The 24,831-nt window shown below is 43.2% G+C and overlaps 1 protein-coding gene across 1 annotated transcript in view; it reads left to right on the top strand.

The window, feature by feature from the left end:
* LOC132391939 (putative pre-mRNA-splicing factor ATP-dependent RNA helicase DHX32) overlaps nucleotides 1-24,599 on the top strand; it is a 147,065-nt gene extending 122,466 nt beyond the window's left edge. Inside the window, exons 9-12 of the mRNA XM_059965743.1 lie at nucleotides 4,971-5,096; nucleotides 9,518-9,708; nucleotides 11,890-12,080; nucleotides 17,943-24,599. Of these exons, the coding sequence (XP_059821726.1) occupies nucleotides 4,971-5,096; nucleotides 9,518-9,708; nucleotides 11,890-12,080; nucleotides 17,943-18,132 (698 nt within the window). The 3' untranslated portion in view covers nucleotides 18,133-24,599. The remainder of the gene's footprint in view (nucleotides 1-4,970; nucleotides 5,097-9,517; nucleotides 9,709-11,889; nucleotides 12,081-17,942) is intronic.
* Nucleotides 24,600-24,831: the final 232 nt, after the last annotated feature.

Below are 24,831 nucleotides of genomic sequence, written 5' to 3'. Positions count from 1 at the left end.
CTGTTACAGGAGTTCTAGCATTTCTTCTGGTGCATCTGAAGGGGCTGTTCCCCAGACCCTCTTTTATCCTGACTCACAGGGTCTCAGATGTCAATCAGGTTGGGATGATGCAATCCCTCCACCAACCCCCCTCGGTTCATTGCCTAGGGGCTTCGATGAATCATACGGTATTCAATACACAATTCCATCTCCAAGAGACAATAGCCGTTATCAGTGGTTCTGCCTTTCGGAGGCCAGGACACATTCCAAACTCTTTGTGGATTCTGCATGTCTTTCTCTCATTTCTTGGGTCTCCTGACCTGACTTAATAGTGATCTTGTGATTCTCAAAAAGGAGGGGCCGTAACAATACACAGAATGGCACCACCAAGTTGCAGGAATTGTGTACAGGATCATCTACACCAAGAATGGATTGGATACTCATAGAACTTAGAAAACCTACAGTACAAAACAAGCCCTTCTGCCCCAATTGTGTGCCAAATATATACTTGCATTAGAAATTACCCTCTATTTTTCTACGCTCCATGTACCTATCCAGGAGTCTCTTAAAAGACCCTACCATTTCCGCCTCCACCACTGTCGCCGGCAGCCCATTCCATGCACTCACCACTCTCTGCATTAAAAACTTACCCCTTTCCTCTCCTTTGTACCTACTTCCAATCACATTAGAACTATGCCCTCTCGTGTTAGCCATTTCAGCCCTGGGAAAAAGCCTCTGACTATCTGCATGATCAATGTCTCTCATCATCTTATGCACCTCTCTCAGGTCACCTCTCATCCTCCATTGCTCCAAGGAAAAAGGCCGAGTTCACTCAATCTATTCTCATAAGGTATGCTCCCCGGGCAACATCCTTGTAAATCTCCTCTGCACCCTTTTCTTTGGCTTCCACATCCTTCCTGTAGTGAGGAAACCAGAAATGAACACTGTACTCCAAGTGGGCTCTGACCAGGGTCCTATATTGCTGTAACCTTATCTCTCGGCTCTTGAACTCAATCCCATGGTTAATGAAGGCCAGTACTCCATATGCCTTCTTAACCACACAGTCAACCTGCGCAGCAGCTTTGAGTGTCCTATGGTCTTGGACCCCAAGATCCCTCTGATCTTCCACGCTGCCAAGAGTCTTACCGTTAATAGTGTCCTGCTATCATATTTGGCCTACCAAAATGAACCACCTCAAACTTATCTGGCTTGAACTCCATCTGCCACTTCTCAGCCCAGTTTTGCATCCTATCGCTGTCCCGTTGTAACCTCTGACAATCCTCCACACTATCCACAACACCTCCAACCTTTGTATCATCAGCAGATTTACTAACCCAACACTCCACTCCCTCATCCAGGTCACTTATAAAAATCACAAAGAGTAGGGGTCCCAGAACAGATCCCTGAGGCACACCACTGACCACGGCCTCCATGCAGCAATGACCCGTCTACAACCACTCTTTATTTTCTGTGGGCAAGCCAATTCTAGATCCACAAAGCAATGTCCTCTTGGACCCCATGCCTCCTTACTTTCTCAGTAAGCTTTGCATGGGGTATCTTATCAAATGCTTGCTGAAATCCATATACACTACATCTACTGCTCTACCTTCATCAATATGGTTAGTCATTCTCAAAAAATTCAATCTGGCTCGTAAGGCATGACCTACCTTTGACAAAGCCATGCTGACTATTCTTAATCATATTATGCCTCTCCAAATGTTCATAATCCTGCCTTTCAGGATCTTCTCCAAAAACTTACCAACCACTGAAGTAAGACTCAATGCTCTATAATTTCCTGGGCTCCTTTTCTTGAATAAAGGAATAACATCTACAACCCTCTAATCCTCTTCAACCTCCCCGTCCCCATTGATGATGCAAAGATTATTGCCAGAGGCTCAGCAATCTCTTCCCTCACCTACCACAGTAGCCTAGGGTACATCTCGTCTGGTCCCAGTGACTTATCCAAATTCATGCTTTCCAAAAGCTCCAGCATATCCTCTTAATGTCTGTATGCTTAAGCTTTTAAGTCTTCTGTAAGTCATCCCTACCATTGCTAAAGTCGTTTTCAGTAGTGAATACTGAAGCAAAGTATTCATTAAGTACCTTCGCTATCTCCTCCAGTTCCATACACACTTTTTCACTTTCACAATTGATTGGTCATATTCTCTCACATCTTACCCTCTTGCTCTTCACAAACTTGTAGAATGCTTTGGGTTTTTCCTTAATTCTGCTCACCAAAGTCTCCTCATGGCCTCTTCTGGCTCTCCTAATTTCATTCTTAAGCTTCTTCCTATTAGCCTTATAATTTTCTAGATCTCTATCATTACCTAGTTTTTTGAACCCGTCCTAAGCTTTTCTTCTAGATCGAGATTTTCTGCAGCCTTTGTACACCATGGTTCCTGTACTCTACCATTCTTTCCCTGTCTCATTGGAATGTACCTGTAACCCCCGGGTCACCTCAGGCTCGCTCAGCTCGTACTCGTCTAGGGGGAGCAGCCTTCGGCCCCGCCAAACTGGGTAATCAGCTGGTGTGGATGCTGTGTGATGTCCCCGCCTCGCCCAAAAACAGACAGTACACCATAAGCGATTAAATGAGTACAATTTATAAAGGTTACTATAACTAAGTGATTAATAACGATACAGTATATATGAGGAGAAAAAATAAAGAAAAGGCGCCAAACTTATCCAAGTCCAAACCACTTCGTGCACAACTGTTGGAGCTCAATTACTGAAGTCTTCTGGCCACTATTCGATCCCCTCCGAACTCCTCGACTCGCAGCTCAGGACCCTCCGAGTGGTCAACCAAGCACATTTAGCTTCATCCCCCCTCCTCGGAATACCTCCTGGCCTCGGACCCCTGCTTGGGGTCCGTTCCTCGCCCAGTTTACAGCATTGCGTCCTCTCTCTCTCTCACCCCCTCGTGCCAATCTGCCCAAAAGCCCGTCAACAATCGCTTACAGACTCAGAAGAACATTAATCCCCATTTAGTTTACAAAGGAATACAATTCTCGTTATCAGTAAATTTTAACCCAGACAAGCTTCCAGCACTCTCTCGCAACAAATAAGCATTCCTGCTAGTTAACAAAACAAAGAAGCCCTTTTGATTACATACACAGTAACAAAGAAAAAAGAAGAAACCCCCTTTACATACCTATGCAGAATGCCATGCATATATTCCCTGAAAATTTGCCACATTTCTGCTGTACATTTCCCTGAGAAAATCTGTTTCCAATTTATGCTTCCAAGTTCCTGCCTGCTAGCTTCATATTTGCCCTTACTCCAATTAAACAGTTTCCTAACTTGTCTGTTCCTATCTTCCTCCAATGCTATGGTAAAGGAGATAGAATTGTGATCACTATCTGCAAAATGCTGTCCCACTGAGAGACCTGACACCAGATCAAGTGCAGCCTCTCCTCTTGCAGGCTTATCTAAATACTGTGTCAGATAATCTTCCTGAACACACCTAACAAACTCCATCCCTCCTAAACCCCTTGCTGTAGGTAGATGCCAATCAATATTGGAGAAATTAAAATCTCCTGTCACGACAACCCTGCACCGTTCCAGAATCTGTCTTGCTATCTGTTCAGGGATGTCCCTGTTACAATTGGGTGGTCTATATAAAAAAAAACACCCAGTAGAGTTATTGGCCCCTTCCTGTTTCTAGCGTCCACCCAGAGATTTGGTAGACAATCCCTCCATGACTTCCTCCTTTTCTGCAGCTGTGACACTGGTTCTGATCAGCAGTGTCACAACCCCACCTGTTTTGCCCCCCCTCCCTGTCCTTTCTGAAACATCTAAAGCCTGGCACCTGTACTCTGAAGTCCACTCTATAAAGCTGTCTTTAAGTTCTTTCTGCCAGTGTAACTCTCTGAAGACCATACACCTGCACAGTCATGCCTCAATCAAACCACTGAAGAAAAAACTTAGCTCCTTTTAAATTCTTCCCACCGGTCTAACTCGCTGACATCCACATGCCTATGTAGTTGTGCCTCAATCCTTAGCCCAAATGGGAAATACCCGAGAAGGTAGTGGAGGAATAGAAGAAACTAATAACAATAGATGTGGCAATCCTGGATGACAGTAACATCAGAAAGAAAGAATATGAGAAGGTGGAGAAATACCAGGTCTTGAAAGAGCAGATAGAAAAGATGTGGAAGGTTAAAACCAGAGTAACCCCAGTGGTGATAGGAGCACTTGGAGCTGAGACATCTGGACTGGGAGAGTGGCTCCAATAAATCCCGGGAACACTCTGAGATCTCAGTCCAGAAGAGCACACTACAAGGAAAATGTGCCAAACTCTCAGGTTCCCAGGCCTCTGGTACAGGACTAGAGATTGAGGGAAAAACTCACATACACATCACCCCACCTATGTGGGGGGGGGGGGGTTTGGTGAAGAAAATAAATAAATAATATATACTCTTTGTATATGTATATATGTGTAAATATTAAATAATGTAATTAAATTATTTGTGCAAAAAATAGAAATAATAAAATAGTAGTCAATGTCCATTCAGAAATCGGATGTCAGAAACCTGTTCCTGAATCGTTGAGTGTGTGCCTTCAGACTCGTGTCCCTCCTCCCTGATGGTGACAATGAGAACAAGGCATGATATGGGTGATGTGGTCCTTAATGATGGATGCCACCTAATCACTTTATTATTGTGTCATGTACTGAGTACAGTGAAAATCTTTGTTTTGTATGCATTCAGTTTTGTAAAACTGAGAACAATAATAGAATGCAGAATAAAGGGTTAAAGTTATGCAGTAAGGTGCAAGGGCACAATGAGTAAGATTGTGAGGTCAAGCATCCATGTTTTTGAAGGAACCTTTGGCTAATTGGGGAGCCGCTTAATTGGACCAAAATGTACTGGTCTTGGTGTCCCAGTTAACTGGAATACACTATTATCTGTGAAGCATTTATGATGATATGAGATTGTGAAAGTAAGTGCAAGTATCTCAAAGATGCTTATCGCCTGAATATTTCTCTTCAGCGTCACCGTGTTTTGTTGTACCACCGAAACATTTGGAGGAGTCTGCAGCGATTCGCAGAAGGGTTCTGCTGCATCCTGAGGGTGATCACTTTACGCTCATCAATGTCTATAATGCCTTCAAACAGCGTGAGTCTGAATCAACTTTCTTTCTTAAGCCATCACCCCTATTGAAGCATCATCCAACAACAAAACTGACCAGGGTCTCTGTCCTGGGCCAGTCTTTCAAGCCGTCCCCAGGTACAGCCTTTGAAGCTTGTTCCCCTCCCAGGGATGAGGCATTTCTGTATCTGTGCGTTTTTACAGGATGTGGTTGCTTGCCACAAGCCCAGTACCCTTCCTTCTGCAACTGTGCTTTGGGACTGTCCATGGCAGTGCTGTAATTAAGCAATTGTAAGTTTATCAAATAGCTACTGTTTTCCCATTTTTCACCACTCATAAAATGAATTATGGATAATGTTACATTGTCTAATTTATCTGGCTATTTCTTTTTGTTTCCAAAGCTTTTACACTGTCTTTATATTTAAGTTACAATCACTGTGCATATTTTTGTCCATGGTGATTCTGGATAATTACCCATTCGTGCTTGAGCGAAAGGGAACACTTTCCTGATTTGCAGGTGAGGAGTATTCCATTATCTGGGTTATGGTTTTATATACCACTAACCAACATCAGAGAAGGCATATTGATTCAATAAAAACTTGTAGATGCACTAAAGGTGTACCTATACCTCAAGAAGGCAGCTCATCACCACCTTGTCAAGGGCAACTAGGGATGGGCAATAAATGCTGGCTTAGTTGGCGATGCCCACATCCCGTGAATGACAGACAGACATACTTTATTGATCCTGAGGGAAAATGGGTTTCCTTACAGTCGCACCAACCAAGAATAGTGTAGAGATATAGCAATATAAAACCATAAATAATCATAATAATAAGAAGAAGAAGAAGTAAATTATTCCAAGTGGAAATAAGTCCAGGACCAGCCTATTGACTCAGGGTGTCTGACACTCAGAGGGAGGAGTTGTAAAGTTTGATGGCCACAGGCAGAAATAACTTCCTATGACGCTCAGTGTTACATCTCGGTGGAATGAGTCTCTGGCTGAATGTACTCCTGTGCCTAACCAGTACTTTATGGAGTGGATGGGAGACATTGTCCAAGATGGCATGCAACTTGGACAGCAATAAATTATAAATAAACTGCAGATCCTGTATCTGGAGGGAAGTGTAGTTGATCAGCTGATGTCTGTGAGGGAAAGAAAGAAGCTTGTATTTCGTAAGTGCATTTTCCGTTGGAATGTGTAAATTTGTATGAATCTGCCCCCTCTGTCTCCCTCTTGATCCTATCCACCTCTGTTCACATTATTCCTACACACTGCATTGCTTCTTCCCCTCTTGCTTTGCTCTCTGATTCCTAATTTTACCATGTCGTCAAGTTTATCAGCATTGTTCCTGCCAATTGCACTTCTATTTGCCCAGTACAGGATGTGTTTTAATCCTTAGTGCTTCTTAGTCTTGTGCATCAGAGTCATCAAGCAACTCTCTGGGCATTCAATTGGAAATCTCCAACTTTGGAAAAAAAAGAACATATTGTGGCAACCCACTTCCTAGCACACTTGAACCGGCTCACAAATAGCCAGCGAGCTGGCATGAAGGCCAGTCCCAAAAGGGCGCCAGGTCTGCTTCACCAACAAAGGGAAAAACCTGCGGGGGATTGTGAGTACGTGCCCCTACAGCATCCGCGCCGGGGAGGGCGGGATCAGGGAGGCTTTAAAGCAAAGCTGTGAAGTTCGAATAAAATCTTTCTTTAACTGCAGTTTACCGTGTTTCTGTGTCGTTATTTTAGCGCTGCGTGTAGCACACCGCTACAATTGGTGACCCCGACGGTCCAAATGATTTTTGGACTGGAGATGAACGACGCCGCATCTGTTCATGCAGTTTCATTGAAACTGCCAAGCTTCTGGACGCTGTGACCTCACCTATGGTTCCAGCAAGCAGAAGCCCAATTCCACGTTCGGCAGATAACCTCAGAGGACACACATTACTACTACGTGGTGAGCTCCCTCGACCAAGACACAGCGGCCCAGGTTGAGGAGTTCGTACAGTCTCCCCCAGCGGACGGCAAGTACACGGAATTCAAAGCCCTGCTCATAAGGACTTTCAGACTCTCACGGCCCGTTTACTGCACCTGGATGGCTTGGGAGACAGACCTCCATCGGCTTTAATGAATGAGATGTTGTCTCTGGCCGGCGGACACAAACCCTGCCTCATGTTTGAGCAGGCATTTCTGGAGCAGCTGCCCGAGGACATACGCCTGCTGCTGTCCAACGCGGATTTCAGCGACCCCCGGAAGGTGGCAGCCCAGGCGGACTTGCTGTGGAAAGCCAAGAAGGGGAGTGGGGCGTCCGTCGCACAGATCACCAGGCCACGCTCCCAGCAGCAAACCAGACCAAGCCCGGCCACAGAACCCGCTAACCCCAGAGGCAGGGGTGAGGAGACCAACGAAAAATGGCACTTCTACCACCAGCGGTGGGGCACAGAAGCCCCGCTGATGGCTATGGTGGCTGGCCATCGGGATAGCCTCCTGTATGTGTGGGACAAGAGGTCGGGACGCCGTTTTTTGATCGACACCGGTGCCAAGATCAGGGTCTTACCTCTGACGAGTTACGACACCCTCAACAGGGCACTGGGTCCCCCCCGAGGGCCGTGAACGGAGGCACGGTAAGGACCTACAGCACCCGTACGGTGCAGCTACAGTTCAGCTCCAGCAGGTTCACGTGGGACTTCACACTGGGCGCCGTAGCCCAACCGCTTCTGGGTGCGGATTTTTTGCGGGCTCACAGCCTGCTGGTCGACCTGCCAAGGCAGAGACTGGTCCACGCCGAGACCTTTCAGACGTTCTCCCTGGGAGAAGCCCAGTTGCCAGCCTCACACCTCGACTCCATCACGCTGTCCGACAACGACTTCACCAGTCCTGGCGGATTTCCCATCGGTTCTGGCACCGCAGTTCATGGCAGCCATGTCCCGACACGGCATACAGCAGCACATCCCGACCCAGGGACCACCCCTCCACACCCGTGCTCGGCGGCTTCCCCCGGACGAGCTCTGACTGGCGAAGGAGGAGTTCAAGAGGATGGAGGAATTGGGGATCATCCGGTGGTCCGACAGCCCATGGGCCTCCCCCCTGCACATGGTGCCCAAAGCAACAGGGGGCTGGAGACCATGCGGCAACTTCCGCAGGTTGAACGAGGCTACCACACCGGACCGCTACCCTGTGCCGCACATTCAGGACTTTGCAGCAAACCTGCACGGCGCACGGATCTTCTCCAAGGTAGACCTTGTCCGAGGATACCATCAAATCCCGATGCATCCGGACAACGTCCCCAAAGCAGCTCTCATCACCCTGTTCGGCCTTTTCGAGTTCCTCCGCATGCCGTTCGGCCTGAAGAATGCCGCACAGACGTTCCAGCGGTTAATGGACGTGGTGGGACTTCGCATTCATCTATTTGGATGACATCCTCATAGCCAGCAGCAGTCGTCAGGAGCATCTGTCCCACATGGGCTACAACAACCGGATTTTTCCCTTCCTGCTGCAGATTACTCTGCAGATGAGATAAGATGTCCTGAACCCGGGCAGCAGGCAGGCAACACAGCCTTCAGAACGCTCTATCCTCGCAACAGAGAACTTTGTCTATTCCCCTGAATATAGTATCCCCAATTACCACTACATTTTTCTCTTCCCACCCCTCCCCCGAATGGTTCCCTGTGCCACAGTTAAGTTGCTCATCCTTCCTACAGCCCCCACCCCACTCTCATCCACACAGGAGGCAAGAATCTCAGGCCTGTTGGACAAGCTCAAGGGCTGAGGCTCCTCCAGCACTGTCTCTTGGATCCCACTACCCACCTCACTCACAGTCCCTGACCACAGACTGAATTTGAGGCAGCTAATGTAATGGGTGTGACTGATGGGTAATATTATGTAATGGGTTGAGCCTGAGTTCCTCGAGCAGCCAACACTTGCTGCAGGTGTGGTCACCAGGCAGAAGGTGGTGAACCTCTCAACCTCCACTTTAAATATACCCAATTACACCCAAAATATCTGTAGATTAAAGGTGCAATGATACAACAACTTTCTCTAATTTAAACTCTTTACAGCACCGTGCTAGTGTAGAGGGTAGTGTAATGCTATTACAGTATCAGTGATCTGGTTCAATTCCAATGTTGTCTGTAAGGAGTTTGTATATCCTAGCTGTGACCACATGGGTTTCCATTGGGTGCTCTGGTTTCTTTCAACACCCCAGATGCGTAGGTGAGGGCTAGTAAGTTTTGGGCTTGCTATGATGGTGCCAGAAACATGGTGACTTGCGGGTTAGTAGGTTAATTGGTTACATGGCTTGTTAGACCAGAAGGGCCTGTTTCTGTGCTGTATGTCTAAGTAAAAGAAATTGATATCCCATATCTCCTATAGCCTGTATTACACGTGGTGCATTTCAATTTGTCTACCATGAGAGGATAGTGTCTTCATATTGTCTCTGTGAAATCTCCTTGCAGATAATGAAGATGAAACGTGGTGCCTGAAGAATTATCTGAGTTACTCTGCTCTGAAGTTGGCCGATATAATTCGATATGAGCTTTTGGAGCTGATGCAGAGAATTGAGCTGCCAATTTCCCCACCAAATTTTGGAATGGATGAAAATGTGCTCAACATCAAAAGAGCTCTGATCTCAGGTTACTTCCTCAAGGTGCGTGACCATGGTGCACTTAATTCCTCCTATAATGTCCATTAGTACCCATTCGTATTTGAGTGAGCACCTTTCTGGTTTGCAAATGATTGCTAGTCTATTATCTGGGTTATGATCTTGTATTCTGCTGAGTGTAGATCATTTTGATTCTTTAAAAACTGTGGATCCTAGATATCTGAAAGGAAGCAAAGTTGATTAGCTGATATCTGTGAACCACGTCCCAAATGTTAACAGAAAATATTTAATTAGCTGTGTACAACAAAATTGCATGTCATAACTTATATTATATTATACTATAACCCGACTAAGGGTCTCGGCCCGAAACTTCTCCCTGTAGATGATGCCTGGCCTGCTGCGTCCCACCAGCATTTTGGGTGTGTTGCTTATATTTATTTATTGTGATACAGTGTGGAATAGGCCCTTACAACTCTTCAAGCAGCACCACCCAGCAACCCCCAACTTAACCCTACCTTAAACATGGGACAATTTACAGTGCCCAATTAACTTCCCAATTGGTATGTCTTTTGGAAAGTGGGAGGAAACTCGTGCAGTCATGGGCAGAACATATGAACTCCTTATAGGCAATGACAGGAATTGAACCTGGTTCATTGGTGCTGTGAAGGGCTATTCTAATAACTACGTCACAGTGCTTTGAATAAGGTCTTAAATTCCACTAGGGTAATCCACAATGACATGAACTTTTGAGTTTCCTAATTTTAGGTAATTTGTTTCTTTGGTAGTTGTTTGTCCCATTCTCCCACTCTAGCTCATTTCCCCCATGCCCTCTCCAGCCCTCCTATTTTTGTCCGCTTCCCCTCCTTTTTCTGTCCATTCTTTACACGCCCACTACTCGCCCCCTACACGCAAACACTGCATACACATGCACACGAGAAATCTTGAGTAACACCCACAAAATGCTAGAAGAGTTTAGCGGGTCAGGCAGCATCTGTAGAGGGGAATAAACGGTCAACGTTTCAGGCCAAGACACTTTACTAGAGTTCCTCCTTTACTTATCAGACTCCAGCAATGGTAGCCCTTTGTGTTCCTGCTTATCGCTTCCAGCATCTGTCTCTAGTCTTCACATTCCCCTTCCTTCTCTTTACTCCATCTACCTCTTCAAATATTTTTATCCCTCTTTGTCTGTCTCCACCTACATCCACCTTGCTCCTCTTCTCTACAGGGCACAACCTGCCTGCCATCTTACACCCCTCCTCGGTCCACCAATCAACCTCAGACCCCTTCTCACCACTTCCCTTCTGCTCTCTAAACTGGCCGTCTTGTTTCTCAGTCCTTTTGCAGTATTTTGAGCAAAAACTTTGAAAATTCAATTACTCCCACAGATGCTGCACAGTTCATTAGGGTCAATATCAGGTTAAACAGAAATAACTACCTCTATAATATCCTCTGAGATTTAGTTGAAGTGTACCTCTTGAATATAGTTAACTGACCCATGGCCATAAGTCATCAGAGCAGAATTAGACAATTTGGCCCATAAAAATCTGTTCCACCATTTCATCATGGTTAATTTACTGTATTATCTTTCTCAACTCCATTCTCTTGCCTTCTCCTTGAAATCTTTGATGCCCTTACTAATCAAGAACCTATCAACCTCTGCTTGAAATATACCATGAGCTGGCCTGCAAGCTACCTGTGGCAATGAATTCCACCGATTCTCTATCATCCAGATAAAGAAATTCCTGCTTGCCTCTGTTCCTTGTACTCTGAGGCTGTGCCCTCTAGTCCTGGACTCTCCCACTGTTGGAAGCATGCTCTGCATGTCCACTTTTTCTAGGCCTTTCAATTACTTTGAGCATATGCTCCGTTTTGAGGCCCTTCAGCCAAGGGAACAGATCTCTTGGCATTTCTAGAAATATTGTAATAGTCAAATTCATTTGTAACTATTTATTTATTCATTGATTGATTGATAGAGATACAGTGCGGAACAGGCCCTCTTGGTCTTCAAGCAGCACTGCCCAGCAACCCTCAATTTTATTCTCTAATAATCAGGGGACAATGGTATAGGATAATCCTGTGATTGCATCCTTAATGTATGGTGACTATGTACATAGTTGTGGAAATTTTAGGGTCTTGATTTATTGGATTAATAACACTACTTTTTCCTCTTCTCTCTGCAACCTTCCTCCTATTACCACACCTTTTTAAAAAAAATCCTGCTTCCAGGTAGCCAGAGATGTCGATGGGTCTGGAAATTACTTGATGCTGAATCACAAGCACGTGGCTCACCTTCATCCTATGTCGTGTTATCTCACCAGAAAACCTCAGCCACGACCTCCCTCCTGGGTCCTGTATCATGAATTTACCATCTTCCTAGACAACTGCATCAGCATTGTCTCTGAAATACAGCCTGAGATGTAAGGACTATTGCAAAATGGGTTTATTCGGCACTGTATGCTCATGGGGAAGGGGGCAGGGGTTAGGAAACACTGTGAATACTTGATGTTCTCAGCAAACTACTGAATCTATTCTCAAAGCATGATTTTATGTCACAAGTTCTTGAGTTTTTTTTAAATAAGCAAAGTAAAATAACTCAAAACCACAAATATTAACATGGGTTAAGGAGAGCGTCGTCAAGAAGCATCTTTTTTGTCAGATCCTGGAATTACATGAAGTTAGGAGAACATTTAATACTTAACCAGAGTAAGAATTTAGATAAATTTAAATCTTACATCCTTCCCACAGTGTGAGGGAGTAAAAATCTCTGCATTATGACTCTGTTGCAGTGAACAGGTATGTGAATTTATAAGTCTAATAGGTTGTGGAAAGAAGCTGTCCCATAGCCTGTTGTTTCCTGGATTTAATGCTGCAGTAGAGTTTACCAGATGGAAGCAGCTGAAACAGCTTATGGCTGGGGTGATCGCTGTCCCTGATGATCTTCCAGTCCTCTTTAATGCACCTGCTTCTATAAATGTCCTCAGTGGAGGGGAGTTCACATCCACAGGTCCGCTGGGCTGTCTGTACTACCCTCTGTGGTGCCCAGTGTTCAGGGTTGGTGCAGTTCTCGTACCAGGCCATGATACAGCCAGTCAGGATGCTGTCAATGGTGCCCCTTTAGAAGGTCTCAAGGATTTGGAGGCTGGTGATTGGGGTGCACCTGTTTTTGTTCCTGCTGTAATCCACGATCAGCTCTTTTGTTTTTTGGACATTGAAGGAGAGGTTGTTAACTTGGCACCACTATGTCCACGTGTTAACCTCTCCTCTGTAGGCTGTCTCGTAACTGCCAATAAGACCAGTCAATGCCACGTCATCTGCAAATTGGATCAGCAGATTGGAGCTGTGTGTGGCAGCACAGTCATGAGTGTAAAGAAGTAGAGGAGGGGACTTGGGACACAACCCTGTGGGGGGCACCTGTGTTGAGGCTCAGAGGGACAGAGATGAGGGAGCCCATCCTTACCACCTGTTAGCGAACTGATAGGAAGTTCAGGGTCCAGCTGCACAAGGCAGGGTGCAAGCCGAGGTCTCTGAGCTTCCTGTCGATTCTGGAGGGAATTATGGTGGTGAATGCTGAACTGTAGTCCAAGAACAGCATTTGAACTTATGCATCCCAGGTAAGTGAGGAAGGTGTCTAGAGCTCTGGTTATGGTGTCATTGGTAGACCAGTTCTTTCAGTAGGCAAATTGTAGAGGGCCCAGTGTAGGTGGTAGAATTCTGCAGATGTAGACTAACAAAGTATTTGTTTATAATTGAGGTGAGTGTGACAGGGTGCCAATCGTTCAGCCATGCTACCTTGGTTTTCTTAGTTACAGGGACAACGATGGTCAAAGATAAACGTTAATGAAATGGCAAATGGTTTTACAGCACCAATGATCAACAATTGGGGTTCGATTCTCACCACTGTTTGTTCCTTCTCCCCATGACTCCATGAGCTTCCTTCAGTTGCTCTGGTTTCTTCCTACATTCCAAAGGCATATGGGTTAGGGTTAAAGTTGGTGAGCTGTGGGTGTGCGAAGTTGGTGCCGGAAGCATGCTGACACCAGTAACATCCTTGTAAATTTTCTCTGCACTCTCTCAAGCTTATTGATATCTTTCCTGAGGTAGGTGGCTAGAATTGCACACAATACTCCAATTAGGTCTCACCAACGTCTTGTAGAATTTCAACATAGCACCGCAACTCCTATACTCAATATTTTGATTTATGAATCTCCTTTTAAATCTTTCCCATCTCACCTTAAACCTTTGCCCTATAGTTTTAGCCTTGTGTACCCTGGAAAAAAAGACTGACTATTCACCTTATCTAAGCCTCTCATGATCTTATAAATCTCGATTAGGTCATCCTGCAACCTCATACACTACCAGGGAAAGACAATATTTGAGTCTCATGCCATGGGAACATTTCATGAGTAATGACAGCTTATCACCACCCAGCTAGACAACCTTAAGGAAGCTGACTTATCTAGAGATTTGAAAAGTTACAGCTTAACTTCAACCACTTGTTTTATCTAGAGAACTTAAGAATACAGTACTGACAGAATAGGAATAATAACACCAATAAAATCAAATGTAAAATGACAGTGAGAACAAAGTCACTTTTAAAAAGCTGTAATAATAATACCATAACAATAGAAGTAATAACAGCATTAGCAATCTCACTGACAACAATGATAACATGAACTACAAAAAAACTGAAAACATTACACTAAACTGAATACATGCAAAATGCTGGAGAATATAGACTATATTTTCTTTATAGATGCTGCCTGGTCTGCTGAGTTTCTGTAGCATTTGGTGTTGCTGGGATTTCTAGCATCTGCAGATTTTCTCTTGCTTGTGACTAAACTGAATACTCCTGGTTTGATGTTTCATATTCTACATGATGTTCGCTCACTTTTGCCATTTGCGCAATTTTTTCTTTTTCCGCGGGTTGGACGTTGATGCATTTCTTTGAATGGTGTTTGTTTTGTGACTGCCTGCGGGAGAATGGATCTCGGGCTTGTGTACTTTGATAATAAATGTACTTTGAAACCAGAAAAGGAACAGACAGGTTGGTGGAGTGGGTGGATTCATAGGAGATAAGTTTTCATTCCTTTCAGCAGAAAGAATGAGACAGGACTATATTAGAAGAACAAAAGAACTGTAGATGTTAAAAATAATAAATTAAAGCACAAACAAGAGAAAATCTGCAGATGCTGGAAATCTGAGCAACCCACACAAAATGCTGGATGAACTCAGCAGGCTAGGCAGCATCTATGGAAAAGAGTACAGTTGACGTTTCGGGCTGAGATCCTGCGGCAGGACTGGAGAAAGAAAGCTGAGGGGTAGGTTTAAAAGGTGGGGGGAGGGGAAAGAGAACCTTCGGGTGATAGGTGAAACCCGAAGGGGGAGGGATGAAGTAAAGAGCGGTGAAGTTGATTCATGAAAAAAATACAGGGCTGCAGAAGGATGAGTGTGATAGAAAAGGGCAGAAGGCTGTGGAAGAAAGAAAATGGGGGTGAGGCTCCAGAGGGGGGCGATGGGCAGGTAAGGAGATAGGGTGAGAGAGGGAAAAGGGGATGGGGAATGGTGAAGAAGACGGGGTGTGGGGAGGCATTATCAAAAGTTCGAGAAATCAATGTTCATGCCATCAGGTTGGAGGCTACCAGACAGAATATAAGGTGTTGTTCCTCCAACCTGAGTGTGACCTCATCAAGACGGTGGAGAAGGCCATGCCCGTCCCCTCTCTTTCACCACACTCCACTTGTGGCAGCTCACCCTTGCCATTATTTTGCTCCCGCTAGATTTAGAAACATGCCTTCCTCTCTATGTTAACAAAGACAGCACTGTGCAAAGTCTTGGGGGAGGGGGTGTACACACACACACACACGGGACTCTTGCACAGTACTGTAGAGAGAACAGAACATAGAAAGACTGGCAAAAGAATCAAAGGTGGCAGAGCAATCTTGTTTTGCAGCTTAAGATTAGACTGTAGAGAATATGCTGCTGGGGATCAGGTAGTTTGGGGTTAGTGAAGCAGATTTGTTGTGGCTTTTGTAAGGTAACTGCATAAGTACATGAAAGTACTCAAAAGCAAGAGTGCAGAAGATTGGGATTATCAGGATTGTGTATAGAACTTACACTGAATTACCTCCTTTTGTGTTTTCTGTAAAGTCATGAATAATTTTATTGATTATTTTGCTATACATTTAGATCTGTGCACATAACTCCCTCGTCTTTTTGGACGTTCACTAGTTTTTCACTTTTGCATCATATATTAAAGTCATACCTTTTCGCAATTGCTGCTAATGTTCACCTTCAATCCACAGCCCTAAGCTTCTGGAAGATTTTTTTTTTGTATGTGAAATTTATATAAAGGGATTTTGCAGTTGTAGGTATGCCACATCATTGGGTTTTCCAAAATTCACTGGGGTATCACTTCCTGAAAAATGTTGATTGACTGGGTCAGACAGGGTCTTCCCCATTCTGAGTGTGTGTTAGCTGCTCTTTCCCTGTTTTGTAATCGTACAGAGAATCTGTGTTTCTTCCATAGATTATTAAGATGTTGCTCAAATAATATGATTTGTGTTTTTGTAATACTTGAACCACTAGGAAGATATCTGCATCCGCTTCCTCATGGCGACTGTTAACTCTTTCCTGTCTGCCCAAGATCCATTTCTTCTTTCATTCTGTTTAACCTCAAGATAATTTCCTTGTCCATTTTTAGCTGTTTAGGATCTTGATCTTTTGTCAATGCTACTTGAGTGATATTTTGTTTATAGAGCACACAATTTTCAGACCTAAGTAATTCGCTTAATATTAGAGCATGAACATGGGATAATACAGCCCTTCAGCACACAATATTGTATGCTGAACTAATTAATTTGTTAATTAAATGCCCAACTAAATTAATCTCTATTCCATATGCTTCCATTTCTTGCACATTCATGTGCTTATCTGAGAGCCTCTTAGATTAACTGCTGTATTCAGTTAATTACTTTAACTGATGTTTACAGCGAGCACTTCCTTATCGTGACTTTGGCTCGAGAAATGTCCTCCTTCCTCTTAAGGTAGTTCTGTTGTCTCTTTTTAACTGTCTTGGATCCTGATCCTTCAGCTGCACACCGTTTGATGTGCATAGTGGGGTGAAGATATGTCCCTACCAAAAGAGGTGTATGGCCACCCTTAGGCAAGGTATAGCACCTGCTTAGCCCCCCTTTCCCCTGATCAGGGTCACATGAAGCCATGGGAACAGGCAGTGGATGGTTATAGGAGCAGCTAGTGCATATCACAAGTCCTGGTTATGCGGCCACTGACGCCAGGCAGACAACCTCTGAAGAGTATTGATAATGGCTGGAGTCACCCGTCTTGTAAAGTCACTTTCCAGGAGAAGGCAATGGCAAACCACATCTGTCAGAAAATTTGCCAAGAACAACCATGGTCCTTAGACCATTATGCCCACATCATATGATGTAACTCATGATGGTGAGGATGGTGACCATTCTGTATTCTATGTACAATTACTTAAATTTAAATTTTGTGTCTAAATTTACTCTAGGAGCTGCAAGATCAATAATCTAACCCGTATCTTATCATTCCATTAGAGTTTGATGGAAAAAGTCTAAGAAGAACCTTACTCCCAATAATGAAGTATTTTTTTCTTTAATTTATCAAGTTTTAGCTAGGATTTGCTGAAATACCAAATGAATAGGTCAACTGATATACATAGAACAGCAACTGGCCCTTTGGCCCACAATTTTGTGCCAATCCAATTAAATTAATAATCAAATGGGCTACCTAAATAATCCCCTCTGTTTACACAATGTTCATATTCCTCCATCTTTCTCACATTCATGTGCCTATCTAAGCGTCTGTTGAGGTATCTAATATTTCTGCTTCTACCATCAGTGCATTCCAGGCATCTACCACTCCCCATGTATAACAAAAAACTTGCCTCATAGTAACTTTGAAATTACCCTCTCTTACCTTTAATGCATGTCCTCTGGTATTAGACATTTTAACCCTGGGGGGAAGAAAAATGTTATCTGTCTACTTTATGCCTCTCAATCTCATAAATCTCTATCAGATCTCCCTTCAGCCTCTGACACTCCAGAGACAACAACCCAAATTTGTCCAGCCTCAGACTCTCTCTAATCCCAGCAGCAGCACTTCTGCACCCTCTCTAAAGCCTCGACATCCAAGATTGGTTTGAGATTTTTATATGTGGAACATACATTGCACATATCTGGGAATTTCTGATGCCCCTACCTATGTCAAGTTTTATTTTCTCTATTTCCTTCCCGTAGGCTGATTGAGTTTGCACCACAGTACTACCTGAGCAACCTGCCAGCCAGCGAGAGCCGTGACCTGCTCATGGAACTTCGGGAGAAGGTGAACAGGACTGAACCACTACCTGACGAAGAGCCAGAGGAAGCTGTGAAGGAAGAAGAAAACTTAGAAGCAGTCGAAAATGAGGAACTCTGCCTCCTTCAGTGAATGGAAAGAAAGATAATACCCTCTGCCCCCCCCCCCCCATGCGACCAGTTGCTAAAGACAGCTGACCATCAACTCAACACACACACTACATGGAACCAGCATAGGAATTCTTCCCTCACCATCTTGCTTCCTTATTAAAAATCAATAAAGAGAATTTTTATTTTGCTCTCCCAAGTAAAGGGATTAAGGTTAGTAATAACTAACTTTTTGAAGGGAGATTAATAAAGACTAGAATGAATACTCTGGGGTAAGAGTTGGAGAATAGAACTAATTGGTTAGCACTTTCAAAGAACAGATAATTTGGGCTGAATGACTTTGTCCAATGCTGTTTGATTTTGAGATTCTAGTCAGAAGATATTTTAGTTCAAAAGAACTATGAGTCATTTTCAGTTGAAAGGATTCCCCCTGACCTATCTTTTGCCTATTCCAGCTAGAAACCTGAGGTTAGGTACACTGCCTTACTGGAGCTCACTGCAAAGTGCGTGTAAAGATCCCTCATGAAATGAATGGGGCAACCTTAATCTATTTTCATTAGTGGCGTGTAGCATGGAAATGAGTTTTTTTTTAATGTAATTGTGTCAGTACTGCCCTGGAAATACTAAAATTCCTCATAGATATGCAGGGGTATTCTGCTACTGAAATTGCTGCTGAGGCAAGTTTTAGTTATTTTATCAGTAGGATTTTTACCTTAATTTTGCCCAGGCAGTGTGGAAGAATACACTCTTCTTTGCCTCCCTTAGAACACAAAACCCAATTTCCTTAAAATGTAACAATATAACAATTACAGCGCAGAAACAGGCCATCTCGGCCCTTCTAGTCTGTGCCGAACACTTACTCTCACCTAGTCCCACCAACCTGCACTCAGCCCATAACCCTCCATTCTTTTCCTGTCCTTAAGAATTAAAGTGAGAGGCTTATGATTTTTTTAATCTGCTGATCTCAGCATAAATGCTCTTAAAAAGAAAAAAAATCTGCTGGTTGCTTGAAATGAACTGTGCACAATGATTAGATAAAACACCTGATGAAGAAATTTGTTGTACCAAATGGCCTCCCTCTGGTGTATAACGCTTAAAGCTTAAATGGCTATTTTACTATTTTTTGATAAGTAAACAGTACTGCTGGCCTTGAAACCTCACCTTTACCATGGGGGAGATCGTGTGCGGATGTGTTTCTGTTTGTCTTTGTTTCTATTTTGTGTGTATGTGTGTGTGTGTGTTCATCTGTGTCTGTATGGGTACCTGTAAATCAGTACAAATAAAAATGTCCCTTGCACTTTGCACATGAGACAAGCATAACTGGACAGAGGTAGTGCAGCAATACAAGAGTCCGATGCACTATTTGACTTTTGAAGACGTTGGACACTAAACTGATTGTATAGTTATTAGGAATTACAACTGGATTTGTGACTCTCTCCTTTAGTCTTTGTAAATAGTTTGGTGGTTATCTCAGTTTTTATATCACAATCTGAACAGCACATTTCCTTTGGGAATATTACAGATCTGACTGAAGCGGTAGAGCGGCCAACTTGCAAGCATGTTTGTGACAGGGTTTAAGTTGTTAGCTTCTGAAAGTAGAACATAGAACATACTGTAGAGCATCACAGCACAGTACAGGCCCATCAGCCCATAGTGTTGTACTGACCTTTAAACCTACTTTGGGATCAATCTAACCCTTCCCTTCTACATAGTCCTCCACTTTTCTATGATCCATATGTCTATCTGAGTTTCCTAAATGCCCTGAATATATCTGCCTCTACCTCCTCTTTTGTTCCATGCGCTCACCAATCTCTGTTTCAAGAGCTTACCTCTGACATCCTCACTGTAAAATTATGTCCCCTTGTTGTCTCTGTCCACTCAATCTGTTCCTCTTCAATCCAAGTACAAGGTGACAGAAGGCACTGCAAGTGCTTGAACCTGAATCAGAAAACCAATCTGCTGGAATATCTCTGTAGGTCAGGCAGCATCTGTGGAGGGATGTGGACTGTCAATGCTTCAGGTTACGACCCTTCAATCTATTCTGCAGAAGGGTCTTGACCCAAAATGTCAGCTGTCCATTTCCCTCCACAGGTGCTGCCTGAACTGCTGAGATCCTCCACCAGTTAGTAATTTGCTTCAGTGTGATGCATACTTGCACTGACAGTCATGATTATTCAAAAGGACGGTAGACTACTGCCTTACTGAATTATTCTCTTCATGCTCACCCAACACAGTTTACTTGGAGTGAAATAGCCAGAGGAAGTGTTCCATTCTGAGGATGTGAATGAATTATCAGGGCACCTTGACACCCATAGAGTATATTCTTTAGATGCTTTTAATAGTTGATCTGCGGAACCTTTGCTTTGAACAGTGCCGAAATTGTACTATTTATCTTGAAGAACATAGAACATTACAGCACACTATAAGCCCTTCAGCCCTTTTAATCTACTCTAAGATCAATCTAACCCCTCCGTTTTTCTTTCATACATTTGCCTATCAAAGAGTTTCTTAAATGTCCCTACGTATCTGCTTCTACGACCAACCCTGGCAGTGCATTCCATGTACCCACCATTCTGTGTAAATGAAAACCTATGTTTGACATCTCTCCCCCCCCCCCCACCCAATACATTCCTCTAATCACTTTAAAATAATATCCACTCTTTATTAGGCATTTTCATCCTGGGAAAAAGTCTTTGACTGTTTACTCAATCTATGCTTTTCCTATCATGCATACCTCTTATCCTTCTTTGCTCCAAAGGGGAAAAACCCTATGTCACTCATCCTATCTCACCACAAGACATGCCTTCTAGTCCAGACAGCATCCTGGTAAATCTTCTCTGCACACTCTCCAAAGCTTCCATACAATAAGGTGACCAGAACTGAATACAGCTTTCCAATAGAGCTGCGATATTACCTTACAGCTCTAAATTTTAGAACTAAACCCCTACAATAGTCTTTTATTTTCCTGTCAGAAGCCTTCACTGGAACTTTGAAACTTGTACATTCTGGGCTGTTGCTAAAAAGCAGACCACAGTTTGTAACCTTATAGCAAAGTGACCAACCCTGTCTTCCTTGGAAATTAAATGCACAGTTTTGCTGATAAGACTAGATTCTGTGCACTATATTGGGTTAACTGCTTGCAATTTCTTTAAACAGGAGGGGAATGATCATGTTGAGTTCTCATGCTTGGTTACTCTGCATCAGGCTGTAATGAGGAATGTTAATGAGGTGTTGAGTGAGTTACCAACTCCTGAATTAAACAGCATCCTCTGAGCTCCCATTAGTTGGGTGTTAGAGTATCATCTGAAGAACTTGACACAATTTGGGCTTCAGGGAGAATCAGAGCAAGAAGTATAAAATTACCTTTTGCAAAGTCACATCTGCACCTTTTAGTAATGATTACAGCCCAACTTTTATTATCACAAGATATGAATAAATGTGAATTGTTGGATAGTATGATTTTAAAATAAATCAGTATGTTGAGCCAATGTTTCTCAGCCACAAATGTCAGCACTGTAGTCTATCCACTGTTAATGATAGCTTTAAAATCAATATTTTAACAAAGTCCAATTGAGGCTGCTCTGAATAGGATTTTTTTTTAATGTTTGAACACCAGTTCTCAATTATTTCATCTTGAGGAGTGGGGTCAGGAGAAGCACCTCAATTAATCTGCAGCCTAATTTGTAAGTCATAAGACATGGGGACCAAATTAGGACATTTGGCCCATCAATTCAGTTTCACCATTCCATCATGGCTAAATTATTACCTCCTCAACCCTATTCTCCTGTCTCTTCCCTAACTTTTGACACCCTAACTAATAAAGAACCTAGTATCTTATGCTTTAAGTATACCAAATGATTTGACCTTCACAGCCATCTAGGGCAATGAATTCCACAGATTTGCCACCCTATGGTTAAAAGAATTCTTCTACATCTCTGTTCTCATGGGATGCCCTTCCTTTTTGAGACTATGCCCTCTGATCCTTGACTTCCCCACTACTGGGGAAAATCTTCTGCACATCCACTCTATCTCAGCCTTTCAATAAGATGCAATGAGATTCTTCCCCCCCCCCCAAAATTCTTCTAAATTCCAATGAGTACAGGCCCAGAGCCATCAAACACTTCTGTGTTAACCCTTTCATTCCTGGGACTATTCTCATAAATCTCTGGGCCCTCTCTATCACCAGGACATTCTTCATTAGATATGAGGCCCAAAACTGCTCTCAATACTCCAAATGGATTCTGACCAACACTGCCTCAGCATTACATCTTCACCTTTACATTCTAGTCCTCTTGAACTGCTGCTGGAAAAAGTTGTAGAGCAGTCTCTTTCAGACCCAGTGTCAAGGCAGCTGATACATAAAGTCAAGCTCAGGACTTAGTGAAACTGGCAGGTCTCCTGCTCTGGACGAAGGGAGATGACCCGAGGCAGACTTCAGCTCTGAACATCTGAATTGCTCCTCATCTATTGAAGCCAGTGGAGATAGGGTTGTAAATGGTGATTGCAATTTCTAGTCAGAGGTGATGTAGATAATTATAACATTAGACATATGTTTCAAGATTGGGTTTCATTTTAACATAAGGCAGAATGTGCTGCTTTATGTCTTGGCAAAAGAACTTTGTCCATCAAGAAAAGGAATCAAATTAAAGTAACTTCATAATTTCCTTTACAAAGAATGATCATTTATTCCAGATAACTCTTTGTAACTGTGGTTAAAAATGCAAATTGGTATATTAACGAGTACATCAGCAGAGAGCAGATTGCAAAATAGACATTTGTACTGAGCCAGCTTGCAGCATAATTTACATCCACATGATGAATCGTTCTTGCTCATTACAGGATCCTTTAAATGCATGAAGATTATACTCTCGATTGCCAAATCATCCTTTGGTTTTAAAACTCTCATGCCTTGCGGATGGAGAAAAGTTAATGGTCTGAAAAGAGTAACAGAGCACTATGTCAGAGAAACAGGCTCTTCACCCCATCCACTTCATGTCAAACTATTATTTATTCTGCCTAGTCCCATTGACCTCCACCTGCACCATAGTGCTCCCTACCAGCCCCCCATCCAAATACTTATCCAAACTTCACTTAATGTTGAAATCAAACCCACATCCACCAATTCCACACTCTCAGCACACTCTGAGTAAAGAAGTTCCCCCTCAAGTTCACCTAAAATATTTTAGCTTTTACCCTTAACCCATGACCTCTAGTTCTCATCTCACCCAACCACAGTGGAAAAAGCCTGCTTGTATTTACCCTATCTATACCATTCATAATTCTATATATCTCCATGCCATCTCCCCTCATTCTCCTACTCTCCCAACGATGGTTCTCTGTCACCACACACAAAATGCTGGTGGAACACAGCAGGCCAGGCAGCATCTATAAGGAGAAGCACTGTCGACGTTTCGGGCCAAGACCCTTCGTCAGTCCTGATGAAGCTTATTGTGCTTGAATTTCCAGCATCTGCACATTTCCTCGTCGATGGTTCTCTGTCATTCAGGTCATGAAGTCCTTATCTTTGCAAATTTCCACTGTATTCTTTCAATCTTATTGACATCTTTCCTTTAGATAGATAATCAGAACTGCACACAATACTCAAAAGTAGGCCTCTTACTGCCTGTTACACTGCTAGCTTTTAGGGCAGCATGAGGGTCCTTCATCTCTCGCAGTGTTCAGGTCTTCCTTCATCATGTCCTCTTTTCACTACTGTTGGTCATGAACGTCCTGCATGGAGACTTTGGAATACTATCACACACAGGTGTATAAGTATTCTTCTTTGCTGTTTCTGTAACAATTGTTTTTACCAGTCAGGGTTGTTAGCCCTGAGAAATTAGGCCTCACCGATACAACTTCAATGTAGCATCCTAATGCGGAGTGAAGTAGAAAACAAATTAAGTATGTCTCCTGTGTAAGGTCATCAGCATATCACTGTGGATTTGATGGGGGAGTGGCATATAAGTGTATGGTGAAACTTGGTGACTAGCAAGCAGTGATGTAGCAGTCAACAGCCGGGCCCATGCATTGAAATCTAAGAAAATGTTAGGAGTAACTCGGAGTAAGACTCCAACAATGTTTCCAGGTGAAAGCTTTATATAATTTATTTGAAAGGGCATCATGGTTCTCTTCACACAATTTTGGGACTGTCCTTTATGTAATTTATTTTCTACATGTGCCAATTGCACAGAAGGTGGATTCTGCTGTGCTATGAATGAATTTGGAACTAACTGAAAATATTAGGCATTGCTGCTGTATTTATTTTGGTTTACTCTCTTTCTATCGAGAATACAGGTCCTATAAGCACTCATGGATATTTCCTTTGAATCAAGGAAGAATTTCGCTGTAAACTTTAGTCTATTGTAAAGTTATCGTACTTTCAAGAATGTCATGTAGACATGTAAAATTAAGTAATACCTTTCAGTGGTGGCGGTAATGTCAATTTTAATGATTACAAAATGAAATAAAGCCCTTTTTGTTGCATTTTTCTTAGAAAAGAATGCATACTAGAATATCACATGGCCACAACTAATGTCTTTACAGTGGCATCTCATTAATGTAAATGGATTTGTCTCTTAGTTGTTGAATTGTGCTCATGTGCTTCAACAGTGACATAGTCTTGGACTGTAACAGTGAAGTTCAAGTTTATTGTCATCTGACTACATACGTACAACCAAATGAAACAATGTTCCTCTGGCCAAAAGTGTACCTGCAAAACATAGCC

This window comes from Hypanus sabinus, chromosome 3, assembly GCF_030144855.1.
Source record: "Hypanus sabinus isolate sHypSab1 chromosome 3, sHypSab1.hap1, whole genome shotgun sequence".
NCBI lineage: Eukaryota > Metazoa > Chordata > Chondrichthyes > Myliobatiformes > Dasyatidae > Hypanus > Hypanus sabinus.
Note: the sequence above shows the minus strand (reverse complement) of the source record. Positions and strands in the feature narration are given on the sequence as shown.